This window comes from Phascolarctos cinereus, unplaced genomic scaffold (genome assembly GCF_003287225.1).
Source record: "Phascolarctos cinereus isolate Bilbo 61053 unplaced genomic scaffold, phaCin_HiC Scaffold_1;HRSCAF=81, whole genome shotgun sequence".
Taxonomy (NCBI): domain Eukaryota; kingdom Metazoa; phylum Chordata; class Mammalia; order Diprotodontia; family Phascolarctidae; genus Phascolarctos; species Phascolarctos cinereus.
This window is the reverse complement of record NW_027555514.1, coordinates 70,266,338-70,281,443: the sequence shown is the minus strand read 5'-3', so window position 1 is coordinate 70,281,443 and position 15,106 is coordinate 70,266,338. Positions and strand designations below refer to the sequence as shown.

The following is a 15,106-nucleotide window of genomic DNA, read 5'->3' as shown; positions in this document are numbered from 1 at the left end:
CAACCATCCAGGCAGCTAGAAATATATGTGTGTATGTATATATGTATGTATGTGTATATATATATATGTATGTATGTGTGCATGTATATATATACATATACATGCACACATACATATACATATACACATACACACACGTATATGTATATATGTATATGTATGTATATGTGTATGTGTATATATATTAAATAATGAATTAAACAATAATAAAAATATATACAAAAATAAAAATATATAAAAAACAGGGTTCCCTAAAGCTAAAATAAAATCAGATGAAAACAATGAGATAGTCCATGCTCTCGCAATGTCACCATTGTGAGACTGCAAACAAACAAACAAATGCCAAAGACCGCTGAGGTTTCTGTTATCTTTTCTGTCTAAAAACACCCAAGAAAGAACTGAAGTTGAGGTAAAAATTGACGCTACATGGTAGCATCAATTTGTCACTAGTAAGGAAGTAATCTCTAGCCATGTATCTGAGGTTACATGCTCTTATTCATTTGCAGAATCAAAGGCTTTTAGAATTTAAAGCAATCTTAGAGACCATTTAGTCCACTCCCCCTCCTTTTTCACATATGGAAACAGGCCCATGGAGATTCAGTGATTGGCCCAAAGTTACACAGGTAGTACTAATTGACAGTTAGAATTTGACCACAAATCCTCTGACCTCAAATAGAATGTTCTTTTCACTATAATAGGAATTCATTCCTTGATTCATTCATTCATTCATTCCATCATCCATTTGTTGAATTAATAAATGTGTGTTCAATTAAATTGAATTAATTAAACAAATATGTATGTATAAGGTACTCTGTAAAGTAGTTAGAAATGCAAAGATGAAGAAGATGCTTTCTGCCCTCATCGAGATCACATATGCCTAAATAGGCAAGTAAATGTGTATAAACTAAGCTTATAAGCGAGAAATTCCTTTTTATAGGTGATGCGAAAGCTGCTGCCATAGCTGAGGAATATTTTAATCACTTGGAATATTTTATCACTATGAAATAATATCAAATTAATAGTTTTAGTGTCATCAAAAGTGTTGATCTGGCAATAGCAGAGGATTTTGTAAGAGACAAATACAACATTCTATCTGAGTAATTCTGATAGGCTGTGGTTCTTGAGTTATATTCTATAGAATCCTACAGTTCAAAGACACAGTTCTAGGAGTTACCAGAAAGAACATTTTCATCATAGCAGGCAAACTTCACTTTATGTCCCTCCATCAGCTTCAGATCCCACCCCAATATTATACAAGGGCTTGAGATTTCAAATAGCAATGAAAGCTCCCACAGTCTCAAAATTTTTGAAAATCAGGAAACTAAGGAAACTTTTCAATTCACCTTTTCATTCAGGGTTATAGACTATATTTCAAGATGAATTTAAAGCAGCCATCAGAACTTCTGGCATAATATCTTTTCTTCCACTTGACTTTACAAACTACAAATCTGTTCGAATTCTCAAGAACTTCCCAAAAATAAATTTGAGATTTTCATCCTATTTGACTTGTAAATCTTAGGTCCACATTCTTTGTGACACTGAATTTAGATTCAGAGTGCAAAGTTTCCATTTGCACCTCCGTTTTAACAAAGCTGTGTGATTTTTGCCAAGTTCAATAATCTCTGTGAATAAATAAATTAAACAGCATTTATTAAGTGCTTACTGTGTACAAAGCAATGTGCTAACCACCTGGGAATGCAATTAGAGAAGCAGGATGGACCCTGCTCTCCAGGAGTTCACATTCTAAAGGAGGGAGGCAAATGGAGGCAGTTTCAGCAGCAAATCAGACAGAAAAGTACCATGGTCTTTTGAGTAGAGCTGCAACGCAGATAATAAAATCTTCTTTAATGTTATTTCCACTGATAAAACCATAACCATTTCTGATGTTGAACTATTTGGCAGTGGAGTTTGTGGTGAGAACTTCCTTTTCCCAGTTTTCAGTAGCTGTATCTCCAAAGGAGGAAGGGTCTGCAACATTTGCAGAAGTAATTGCCAAATTTCATCTCTCCCAAGGTTGATTCACTGGGCTGGAAACAGGACTGGTTGTATGGCTTAGTTCTACTGTTCTAGGTGCTCTTGAGATGAGGGCCTTGGGCCTCAGTTTCTCCATCTAGAGAGTAAGGACTTGCCTATAAAATATTTGAGTCCAGTGTCTACATGGGCATAATTTATGATCAATACAGAAATTCTGCTTTGCTAGTATTTTTATTTTACGTTTAGGGCTATTTTCCATATTGTTCATTTGTTAAGCATTAAACATCAAGGAGGGGTGACAGGTTCTGAGGTTATGAAGAAAAAAACTGTTAAACAGTTCTTGCTCCAAGAGAGCTCATCTTTTCAAATAATATTTTTGTTGTTGTTTAGTTGTATCTGACTCTTTGTGACCCCAGCTGCAGTTTTCTTGGCAAGGACACTGAATTGGTTTGCCATTTCCTTCTCCAGCTCATTTTACATTTACAGGGTGACACAGCTAGTAAGTGTCTGAGGGCAGATTTAAACTCAGGAAGAGGAGTCTTCCTGACTCCCGCCCTTTAAGATAATAGATATTTTGGGGCAGCTAGGTGGCATAGTAGAAGGAGCACCATCCCTGGAGTCAGGAGGATCTGAGTTCAAATAAATCTGGCTTTAGACACTTGACACTGGCTGTGTGACCCTGGGCAAGTCATTTAACCCTGATTGCCTTGCCCAAAAAAAGTTTAGATAGATATAGATATAAATATATAGATATATACATATGCACATATATATGTATATTCACATATATACACATTATACATATAAATATACAGTTTAATAATCTGTTGCTCTAAAATCTCACCTCCTTACTGTCTATATTTCCTTTTGTCTACCCAAATGTGGGAAATCTGAGGCCTTGAGGCCACATGTGGCCTTCTACGTCCCTAGGTTCGGCCTTTTCACTGAGTTTTACAGAACAAACCTTTTCATTAAGGGGATTTGTTCTGTGAAGTTTGGATTCAGTCAAAAGGCTGCACTTGAGGACCTAGAAGACCACAAGTGGCCTCAAGGCCAATTGTTCCTGATCCCTGGCCTAGTCCACACCCAGAATTCTCACTGAAAAATTCCTGGATGGAAGACAAAGTAAGGCAGCAGAGAGGGAAACCCATTCTGAGAACTTATTAGATATTTCTCTTGGCTGTCAACATTCTTACTTAGAATTTTGTAGGGGGTATTTAAAACCACTTGACAACTTGGAGAAACTGCCAGGAAAAGCTAAGAATCTGTTGTTATGTGTGAGCCGATGCTATTTCAGTCTATAAACATTCCAAGAAAGCCCTGTTCTTGCCCACTCCTCCATAGATAGACCAGAATCCATTCGTTGGTCTTCCAGCAGTTCCACTGAGATAGTGCAGAATGTCGGCAAGAACAATCATCAATACTTATTAAGCACTTAGTATGCACGAGGCACTGCTCAGATCTGAAGAGCTGAGATGGAAACTGAACTGAAGGTGGGAATAAGGCCATGTTTATTAGGTCAAAATAACCATAGCCACATCTTTTCTCTGGGTTATTTTGTCCATTTTAAGGTTTGTTTGCATTGCAGCAGGGTGATTCAGCAGCTAGAGTGCCTGACCTAGAGTCAGAAAGACCTGATTTCAAACCCAACCTTAGACGGTTCCTAGCTGTGTGACCCTGGGCAAGTCACTTAACCTCAGTCTGTTTCAGTTTCCTCATCTGTAAAGCTGGGATAACAATAGTACCTACCTCCCAGGGTTGTTGTGAGGATGGAATAAGGGAATGTTTGTAAAGAACTTAGCACAGTGCCTGGCACATAGTAGGTGTTTAAAAATTGTTTGTCTCCTTTGTGCCTACCTACTTGCAGTTCACTTGACAATCTGCCTTCACTATACTCTCAAATGCTGAATCCAATTTAGATAGTGCCCAAGGTCAGTGTTCTCCATCTCCTGGACTCTGGGTTCACAAAGAACCAAGTCTACTCCAGTGGTCTAACTACCTACCCAAGAGGGTCATTTTTTCTCTGTCTGGTTTTTGCTCCCTCTCTGGAAGTCTCACTCTTGAGAAATCTCCAGAATAAATCCTAGGAATGACTTAAGGATGACTAAGTTTTTCCAAATATTGGTAACAGGGACCTCCATCCCCTCAGTGGGTACTAAATATACTGTATGAAACAAGTTGCCTTCATTTCACCCACTACGGAAAATGCATAAGACACAAAGGACTCATAGGAGCACATGAACAAATATAGAAAAATAAACCACTCTAATAGTTCATTAGGCTCACACACATACCTATACATATATACATACATACATATACACACAGATACATACACCCCAGAACGTTGTTTTTTTTTTTGATTGAGGGAATTACTAAGCAAATGCTTTCCATCCATCTCATACCTGTATCATCTGAGCAACTCATAGCAATAAAGAGGTTGGTAAGGTCCAGACTGCATGTCTCCTCCCTCCCTCCACACTCCTAACTCCGGTCCTAATTATCTTGGACGTAGCTAGAGTCACTGGGAACCAATCAGAGGAATTCCCTGAGACTTCTTCCTAGGGTACTAGATTGCATATCTTTTGCTATGGATAGTGGCCATCAGACAAAGGTCTACACTCTTGGAATCTCAATCTGATTGGGGAAGTAGGAGAACTCATCAAATCAACCTGGGATCTCCTGATCAGCTCCTTTTAAAAAGCAAAGATTTGTCATTTTCCCATAAGCGATATCAACCTCAAATCTAACATTGCTTTGCCAGAATTATTAAGAAAGTGGAAAATTAAATGAAAAATAAGTTTCATATTATTTTAAATTTTCAGTAACCAAAGCATTTTTTCATTACAGATATTCCCTGACTCACAGGGAACACACACACACACACACACACACACACACACACATATACATATGTTATATACATGTTTTATACACACACACACACATCAATAAATACATCAATATGCATCAATGATCTTCCTCTTTGGGGATCTTGGTTCCTCCTGGAATATAGTAAATTTTCTCCAAGTTTACAAAACTGTGCCCTTTTGGATTCAGATAAGACAATCAGTGGCTTCCTCATCTGGAGGGTGAGTGGCAGGAGACGTTTCCCTGTTACTGTCTCATTCTGGGTATCAACATACATTCCAGATACGGTATGCAAAAGGGAAGAGGGAACTATATGTTCCAGATCCCCCCAAGTTTCCTTCTCCCTACATAATCTGGAATACTTTTCAAAGAAAATGTGTTAATATAGTGGCTATATTCCCAGGCTAGTCCACCCCCCACACCCACACCCCCTGCACAAACCCTGAAATAATAGAATTAGTGCTATGATTCAGCTACACTGTGGGTTAAACAGCCCTTTGCAGGTTTTTGAGAACTACCATATTATTTTCCATGGGAAATTATTAGAGTTCTAAACAACTGACTTACAAAGAAACTTTTAGACCACAACAGTCTTGTAAATTGGGAACTACCTATATTGGTAAATTGTAAAGGAAGCCATAAAAGGTAAAAGTGGCTGTGGCTTTGAGTCTGTTAGTTTTATATTTTAAAAATAGATTCAACATTTAAGTTCTCTATGAAGTTATAAAATATTTACTGCTTTAATATTTTTCTAAACTTGTTTTAAAATGTATTTAACTTATAAGATTTCAGTTAAATCTTAGGGGAAAGTTACTTCTTTTATATTTTGAGTATTGTTCAATGATACTGTTAATTTTCTCTAATAATTTAAACTAATTTCTTTCTAAATTGTCATTCATATGTTTTCTCACCTAATGATTTTTAAATTTAATTGCTTAATGAATTTAATATTGTTTAATATGATTTTAATTTCATTTAATTTCCTTTAATGATTTTTGTTTTAAATTCAGTCAGAAAAACTTTATAACTTAGGACTCTAAACATATTAATTCAGAACAATAGGATTAATCTCTTATCCTCAGGGAACCTTCTTATTGGCTCAGACTAGATGCAACATTTAAAGTTGAATGTTGTTACGATATGACTTCTAATATATCCCTTCCTAAAAAAAAAAACCTTGCATTACACTAAATTTAAGATGCATATTGTTGGGGTTTTCTCCAATATTATATTCCTTTTTCAAAGGTCTAACATAAATTTCATAAAGGTGGCTTATTTTTTCCTTCCCCTGCCACTAGTTAAAATGGAGATGGACAGCTGTAAATAGGGTCCTACATGCTGTCTTTGCAAATTACATCATTTATATGGTAGTGCTACTTAATATAATTGCCATTCAACCTAAAATGGAATAAATTTTACTTGCAGTTCATCTTTAATTATGATTTAGTGTTTAACTTTTTACAGTTACCCACTCTTCTGAGTATTAATCATATTCTGTGTTGATTCTTTTCAATATTATTGTGACAGGGTGTTTACAGGCTTTCGCTGAATTCTAAAATGTCAACTTGATTTTCCATATTGCTTCAACCCAAAATTATTTGATAAAGTTGAGCGGTCAAAATGGCCTTCTGGGGACAGTGGATCTAAACTAATTTCTGACAAATTGATAAGATGATGGAAGATATTGAGCTTTTACTACACAGTATTCATAAAAAAAAAAAAAGGCCACTGATTCCAGCTTGGCTCAATGGGATCAAAGCCAGCTTCTGAGGTCTGAGTAGCTTCTGAGGTCTGAGTAGCTTCTGGGAGCATCAATGAAACTGGATATCGCTGATTCAAGGACCAAGCTCTGGCTCAATGAAATGAGAGTTCTAGTGGATGAATGTGTAACTCAATGAAACCGGGTCTGACTAGGTCAGAATATTGGCTGGACTTCAGCTTGAATGAGGTGTTCATCAGTCCCTAAACTCAGAGTCAGGTGAGACTTTAAAATAATGCCACCCTAGGGAAAAGTGCTAAATCCCTCCAGGGTCTCTCCCTTATTCTCTCATGGACATCAATCTCTCCTCCTTCCACCCACTGCTCCTGTGTTCTCATCCCCACCCCTTTCTGGAGTTTGTAGAAATCTGTGATTGGCTTTTTACATCACTACTTGGGGTGTCAGAAAAGAGGTAATAAACAAGCATAGTTTATTCTGAACCAACCCTCATGCAGGAATGTGAGAAAATCAGGGGAGGCTAGAACAAAAGCCCCAGCTTGGTCAGCTAAAACTAGGTAAATCATGGCAGGATTTAAGGGTTAGGCATAAGGAGAATAACAGGACTTGGAAATCAGGATTTATCCATATTACAGAGTTAATTCCTTTTTTTTTAAGGTGGTTGAAGGAAGGAGTTGGCAAACACCCATAGCTGGTGAGAAGGAAAAGTGAACAGTTTGCTTTGAATCCATCAAACAGTGCTGCCAGGGGGTAGGGTGGCATAGAAGGGCATCTCAAATCTCATCGTTTGGGGGGTAGATGATAGGAAGGCAGTACTCAGCAAGGAAAGAAGAGGGAACCAGCACTTTTCTAAAAACACACACACACACACACACACACACACACACACAAACAGGAGCAAGATTATTCTTTGCGTGCCCCCTTGGCTCAGCCTTGAAAGCCTTGAATGAGGCGGACTACAGGGACAAACACTGGCTGAGCACAGACTGAGCTAACTCCCAGATGTCCCTAGGACACTCCAATCTTCCACCCCTCCAACCGGCCCAACCATTTGTCAACCTGCCTGAACCCTCGGATTGTTTTTTCTATCTCTGCCTCTGAATGGGTGGTGGAAAGAGGGGCGTACTGAAGTTCAAGCAGACCCTCAGACCTTTGTGTTCCTGGCTGGCTCCGTGTAGAAGATTAGGAGCTGAGTTACTAGGCTGGCTGGAGAGGAGAGGAAGAAAGGAGGAAGAGAGATGTGCTGATAGAAGGACAAGAAAGAACGCCAGCCTGGGGTTCAGGAAGGGAACCTTTCCCGCTTTTCGGTCAGATGGGCAAGGCTGCTTTATGCCTTGTTATTATAAGGCTACCAGACATCCCGTCCTTGCCTGCCTAGCGCCCGCACCCTAGCCTGAGTCTAGCTTCCCTAGCAGCGCCTCCAGCGGCCTCCTTTGGCGAGGCGGGAGTAGGGGCGGATCTGAGGGCTGGAGATGGGCAAGGAGGCGTGCCGGGGGCAGGGTTGGTCGGGGTCTCAGGTGAGGAGATTGGGTGAGAGGCGCTCAGCAGGCGGCGCAAGGGGAAAGGCTCCCGGGGCAGGGGATACAGCAGGCAGTTTGGGTGAGTGCTTTGGCCTGGGCTTGAAACTGACGCACCAGTCCATCCTCTAGCCCCCCCCCCCAAGAGATAGATAAACAGCGCGGGGACCCAGCACAGAGAATATTTCTCTGGGCTCCACTATTTCGGGATTTGAAACCAACGCCCCTAGTGCTCGCGGAGGAGACGCGTGATTCCCACTTGTTCTCTGCACTCCCTGGTTGTTCGGCCAAGATCCTGGGCTCCTTGTCTAGTCTCCTTTTCCAGCTCTCTCTAAATTGCCCTTGACAGATCTCCCTCTCGCTTGCCAAGTCGGAATAAGTCCCGATTTCGGGGTGTGTCAATAAGCGCCAAACACTGGGGAAATGCCGTGACCTCACGGTTTCCAAAACATCCTCCTTCCGTGGATATCCGCGGGGCAACCCTCTAGCTAGAGTGCCTGATCCCTTGGTCTCCGCCTGTGTATTCCACGTGAAATGTTTTGTCTACTCTGGTGCACCGATGATCTTCAATAGCGGCTATCTGTGAAATGAGCTAGGGTGAGGGAACCAGGGGCCAGTCAGCTGCTGGTGTGAACACCCCTCCCAAGAGGGACGAGAATTGGGCGGGAGCGGGGGGGAAGCTACAGGACATGTGCCTTGCCTGTTGCTGGAAGGGTGCAGCGAACGCCCAGTAGAAGTGGACAGAGGTTCTTCATCTCCTTTCCCCTGGGAATCTAGGGCCACAGTAGGCTTGGTGCCATAAAAATAGGAACGAGGAGCACCTGGGCTCATGAGAAGAATGAACGGGTGGGGCTGGGCGACAGTTATATCTCCACTTGTATTCAGATCCCCCTACTGTCCTCCTTTCCCCTCCACCCATGGACTACAGGGCACCCGAGACCCTGAACAATGGAGCGGCTGGGCAGAGCCCTGGGCACCGAGTCGTAGAGGCTGGGTTACCCACTAAGCTGCTCGCTCCGACGCCCTGCCCCGGGTTGTCTCTTGAGGCAGATGGGCATCTTACGCTTAATCGATCTCACTTGGCTTTAAGTAGAACTGGCTGCCAACCCCTACTCTATCTTTGCGGGTGGGGAAGGCGCAGTCTACCTCTCCTCCAACCGACACTGGAGCTCCTGAAACCACTATGTGGGCTGGAGAGGTCAGGAAGGCAGGGGTGGGGGCTGGGACAGCTGCGCCTGTGCTGGGTTGGGTGCAGACAAGCCCCGCTCCTCCTTCAGCAGTGGCAGCGGTGGCAGAAGCAACAGCAGCAGCAGGCGACTTGTGAGTTGCAAGAACAAGCTGCCGCCTCCCGGGCGCTTCGCACTCCTCTCCTCCAGGATTCGGAGTCACTCTTTCTGGTGCGGCCGCCGCCGCCGCTACCCTGGATTCATCTCCCGGGTCCCTTCAACCCCGGAGCTAGCAGCATCCTACAGGCAGGTCACACGGAGGCCCTGCTTTGCTTTGCTCGCTGTGCCCTTCTCTTTTCACTGCCCAAGGAGAGACTGCCTACTAGTTGGCACTGAGACCCATTGCCCCTGACGCCCTCCTTCCACATATACACCTCCTACGCTTAGCGAGCCCTAGCGGGTACTCAAAGACAGACCGACTGACGGAGAAAAACACTGAGGGAAACTTATTCTGCTCCCTGCCTCTTGTCAGGCCATTACAGGCGAGCTTATCGGGGAAAGAGGGAGGGAGAAAGGGAGGAAAAGGGGAGAGGAGGGAAGGGGAGGGGAGGGGAAGACGGAAGGAGAGAGGGAGGGGAAAAAGAGGTGGGTGTGCAGTTTGTGAAACTCCTCTGTCTCGGCTCATCTTTTCAATTGCTTGCTTCTCTCCTTCCCGCAGACAGCCCCCCGGACCTCCCCTGGGCGCGATCTCGTCAGTTTCAAGGGGGTCAAGCAAAAAAAAAGACATCGGATTTTCTCCCCTCTTCTTTCCTTTTTGGAATTTGGCTTTAGGCTACCCGTGTCTCCCTTCTCCCTCCCTCCAACACCAAGACCTCCTCCACCCACCCACACGTTTGGATTTTTTTTTTTTTTGGAAATGGCCCGGGCAGCGGCTCTTGGAAGAGGAACAAGTGTGGGAAAAGAGAGAGGAAACCGGAGCTAAATGACAGGATGCAGGCGACTTGAGACACAAAAAGAGAAGCATTTCTCCCGGATCAAGGCAGTGTTCCGCTGCTGCTTGCTTTTCTCCAAGTCAGCCTGAAGGATTTTCAAGCTGCGGGAAGACTTGAGGCTATCGGGGGAGGGAGTTTTTTTTTCCCCTTTCCCTTTTGCCCTCCCCTTCTATTTGTCTCCTTCGCCCCCTCCCCGGGTCTCTTTCGCTGCCCAAGATTTTCTGCGTCCTAGTTGAGGAGAATGGATTGGGGTCTGCTCGTCCTGCACTGCGCCGCGCTCACTGTAGCCCTTGCCAGCGCGGTTCGGAACGGTAAGTGACAGCAGGCGGCCGGAGAGGCGCGTCTGACAGCCGCACGCACGCTGCTGGGCCCCGGGCTGGAGGGCGCAGGAGCCCCGGGTGGGCGCTGCTCCGAGTGAGAAGTCGCCTGCGCCTTCTAGCTGGGTGGGCATCTCGCCACAGCTGCTCGAGACGCTGGCACTCACTAGCCTTCTCGTGGCCTAAAGGAAACTTTTTTTTTTTTGGAGTGGGGGAGGAGAGGATGTTAAACGTTTTACATCAAGAGGATTTCGGAACGTGTGTGTGTGTGTGTGTGTGTGTGTGTGTGTGTCCTCTCTTCCCCTGTTACAAAGCAAAGCTGCCTACCTTACCAGATCAGCGCGCCAATTATCGTAATAATGTTTCCTCCCAAAGGCAATTAGATGAGAATCCCTTTCAAAATTTTGATGGCTGCTGAAAGTTAATGAACACTTTAAAAAGGAAACTTCCTAGCCCTCTTAGTATCCCAAATATCCAGCAGCCTCTGTTGCGTGTCTGCAGGTACTGATGTGGGATGTGTGTTTTTCCAAGTGCTCCTAGTCGTCTGTCCCCTAATCCTGTCATGAAAGTCTGGAGTTTAAATGAAAGTTACCTAGTGTCAATAAAGGAATTTGATATATACAGTATAGGAGACGAGCCTATCTGAAAATCCCTACAGTTCAGTTTGGTTTTAAAACCTCTGCGGGTTAAGTAAATGACAGAATGTGTGGGCTATAAACAGGACTACGTAACATAAATAATGTTTTTAAATGTGATCTGGCTGTAGGATTGTTTGCCTCTCACTTTAAAGTAGGTGAAGGCTGGGATGTGAAAATCTCTTTTCAGTTAAGCCTTCAGCAATTATTATTAACTAATTATCAAATATTTGCTTTTGCCTGACTTGGATTTCAATCAAAGTAATTAGAAGGAAAGAACATCTACTACTTATTGTGGTATATTGTTTTAATAAGAGACCACAAGTGGAGTGCTTTATACTGAGAATTTAAGTCAGGGTTTTATGATGGAAGTTAATCTCCCTAATATGTTTTCAGGAGGCTGTGTGATTTAAGCAATAGATTCCCCCCCCCCAACCACCAGTGTTCTCGAAAATATGCTAGGAAAGCAAAAATGTGTGAATGTTAATTTGTGACTTATTAATGAACTCCAGTTGGTGGTATCTTTCTGAACTCTCATAGCAAGGGCATGGGAGGGGGTGAGATAATCCCCTCTTCCATTTGAATTAGTTCAACTGACCAATCCTTGGAAATTAACAGCCTCCCCCCCCATTCATGGCAGACTTGATATGTACGGTAAGAGAAGTGCACTGATAGTGAATTTGAAATCAAATGCGAAAGGTTGTAGAAATTACATAGCAACTACAATGTCATATTTCTTCAAATGCTTAGCAGGAGTAATGGTAACTGGTAAAGAAACAGAGATGTAGCCGATCAATCAGTTAGAGTTTGGGGGGGGGGGAACTGCAGAAGCAGTGGAGTCACCAAGGCCATCCTCTTAACTTATCAGAGCTCCTAAAGCCATGTCCACCTCCTCCCAAATGCCAGTGCCTGCTAAATTAATTCATTAACCTTATTTAGGACTAATGGTCCTAAGTCATTAGAAATTGCTCTTTCTTAATCAACTGTTAGAGAGACTTAACAGAGCCAGGGAGTCTAGCAGTCCAGTTATCTTATTATACTGTCACTTTCTCAGAAGCCACAGATTAAAGAGCATTGGTGGTACTGAGCCCACCTAATCGTCTTCTGAAGGGACTCTTGTCAAGTGACTAGGAGCAGAACTGTTTTATTTCACTCTTTTAACAGATGCCAGATTCTGCCATGTTGTTTGCACAGAGCTGGAGGAGACTTAATGAGACAGGGTCACTTTCCAAGTTCTCTGCAAATTTAGAATAATGCAAGACTCTCAGTAGAATCACATAACAGAGTCCAATATGATCATTAGCCGAGATGTTGAACTCCAGTCGAAACATGGCTTGGTCTTGGCAAGCATAAGGCTTTTAAAAGCCAAAAAAAAAAAAAAAGGAGAAACCAACATAAGTCTACTCTAGTCCAAGAAACATGGTTAGAAACATCCAGTGATTGAGAAAATAATAGAATTTATATTGTGTTCTTTCTCTCTAATTTATGGGAAATGTTTTCTGTAACGCATGTAGCTTTATGCATTTTTGATGTGCATTTCATCTTTCATTTCCATTTGACCTGGTTTTCCTGTAATAAAATTCTGTACATTTATAAATTCATGCTGAGAGCAAAGAATACCATTCTCTTTCCATAGGGAATCTATTAGATGCCGTATTAAAATCTATATATACCATTACTGAAAAGTTGTGATTGATAGGCTTATATATTTCACTGGTGTCATACCTGTTCCTCTTCCATAGTTTATGCACAGATTTTTTTTTATTGCTAAAAATTAAGCATCAGTAAATGCGGCAGCCTTTCAAGCTGAAGCTCTCTAGTATGAAATCCATCATAAAAAGTGACAATGAAAATCGACGCTGAACAATAAAGCAGCCTCAGAGACTGGTTTATTTAGCTCTTGGCGATCAAGCCAACATTTGGCTTTTGGAAATGATGAGTCTCAAAACCATCAAACCCACCTTTCCCAGGATGGTAGGCTGTGGCTTACTATATGGGGCACCTATACTTCCTGACATTGACTGTCCAACAGTTAGGTAATTAGAAATAAAGCTGTGTGATTATTTATTTTTCTTTCTGCACCATTACTTTGATCTAGTCTCCAGGCCTGAGCAACTTTACCCAGAGAAATAATGCAGAATTATTTCTGGTTCACTAAAAACACTTTGTTCTCTGCTCAGTCTGTGTTTCAAGAACATAGATAGCTTGAAAGCACTGAGATTTATGAACTGATAAAACAAAAGAAGGTTTGGCTTAAAGCAAAGTCTATGAAGACGGTCCCCAATGACCAATGACACAGACCAGGCTTATCATCAAAAAGCAACACAGGGGGTCAAACTGCATCTCTTAGTCACCTTCCACTTAGAACTTGTTACTTAAGAAGATTACATTTCTTGGAGATAATTAAGTCTAGCAGAAGCCCCCTAGGGACAATGTTAACATCAATTGAGGGGATTTAATGTTTTTAATGCTGGAAGATCTCTTTTTGGGGAAAGCACTTTGAAAAAAAAAGTCCCCTTTGGAGTACTAATGGTGCTATCAAAGAAAGCTCTCTATACTGTGCAAATGCTTGGGAGATCAAATGATGATCTTGTTAGAACTATTTCAGACAACAATACTTGAAGAACATGGGGGGAAAGTCACCAAAAAGTTTCCCTGAAAAAAAGTTCTGGAAAGTTTAACAATTGATAAATTGTCATAAAAGCTAGACTGTCAAACTGTCATCTGTAAGGAAAAGATGAACTTAAGCATGCTATTTTCATTCCAGGTAAATGTGGTGACAATATAAAAATTGTGAGTCCTGGGTACCTTACTTCCCCTGGTTATCCTCATTCTTATCACCCAAGTGAAAAATGCGAGTGGCTGATTCAGGCTCCAGACCCATACCAGAGAATTATGATCAACTTCAACCCTCACTTTGATTTGGAAGACAGAGACTGCAAGTAAGTCGGCTAATCCGGACAGGGCACTATGGCACCATCTAGTGGTCAGAAATGTCTTTGGGGAGAGCCAAAGTAGAATGGGAGAAAAGGGGGGGAAAGCAGCTGATGTGTGCAAGATGGTTTATAAATGAATTAAGAAGCATCTGAAGCCAGACCAGGTCATGTGTTAGTGGTATAGGATATAAAGGTTATATTTAGTGACTTATGAGCCTCAAGTCCTGCAAGATTATCTTTAATTTTGTAATCTCTTTGTCTCCTTTTTCTCTAATGTAGGAAGGAGCTTGTTAATTTTTGCTGTTTAAATTCTTAGTGTTTCAGTCATTACTTTTTTTCTTGGAGGGGTATGAGAATAGTAAATAAAATCTCTGGCTAGCATTTTTATGAAAAATTGCAAGGCACTAAAATTTACAGCAACCACAGACAGCGAGGTCAGACATTTTTAGCAAATCTATGGAATATTTTACTATTTAAGAACTATATTTATCTTATTTATGCTTGACATGGGAAACCATAAATTGTATTGGGTGACAATAAGTCACATAGTGGTAAAAATAGGATAAGTGAATTTTCTGGTAGAGTAAATAATGGCTTTTTATGAAGACATTCTAAAAATCAGTGTCTAAGTGCAAAAATTGATTAAATTGGTGTCTCAAATATGGGACAGTGTCTTTTCCCATTTCCAGGAAAGGGTAGAATTCTAAGTGCTTCAACTTGGTTTTTCTGTTAATTTGTTAAAGGGTCCAATTATGCCTGACTTCATTATTAAAATAAAAGATATTTCTACATATAGGTATGATTTAAAAAAAAAACTTGACTTATTAGGAAGATCTAGGTAAATTTAATTACTTTGTAATAATAACCCAGGTCATCTATTCTGCTTTTTGGTATATGTTTGCCTTATCCACTATAGAGCAACTCTAGTTGAGGTGTGCTTTGAATATGATTAAATACTGCATTCAGCTCAATTTAGGGTTT

At 41.7% G+C, this 15,106-nt stretch overlaps 1 protein-coding gene across 8 annotated transcripts in view; it reads left to right on the top strand.

The window, feature by feature from the left end:
- The first annotated feature begins 8,085 nt into the window (after nucleotides 1–8,085).
- NRP1 (neuropilin 1) overlaps nucleotides 8,086–15,106 on the top strand; it is a 182,639-nt gene continuing 175,618 nt past the window's right edge. For 3 of the 8 annotated variants that reach the window (XM_020990451.2, XM_020990449.2, XM_020990448.2), the window contains exons 1-2: nucleotides 9,906–10,548; nucleotides 13,957–14,131. In XM_020990451.2, the coding sequence (XP_020846110.1) occupies nucleotides 10,479–10,548; nucleotides 13,957–14,131 (245 nt within the window). In that variant the 5' untranslated portion in view covers nucleotides 9,906–10,478. Of the gene's footprint in view, nucleotides 8,162–8,518; nucleotides 8,677–9,296; nucleotides 9,556–9,616; nucleotides 9,788–9,904; nucleotides 10,549–13,956; nucleotides 14,132–15,106 lie in introns of those variants that run through there. The other 5 variants (XM_020990447.2, XM_078152238.1, XM_078152226.1 and 2 more) reach the window with 5 other exon arrangements.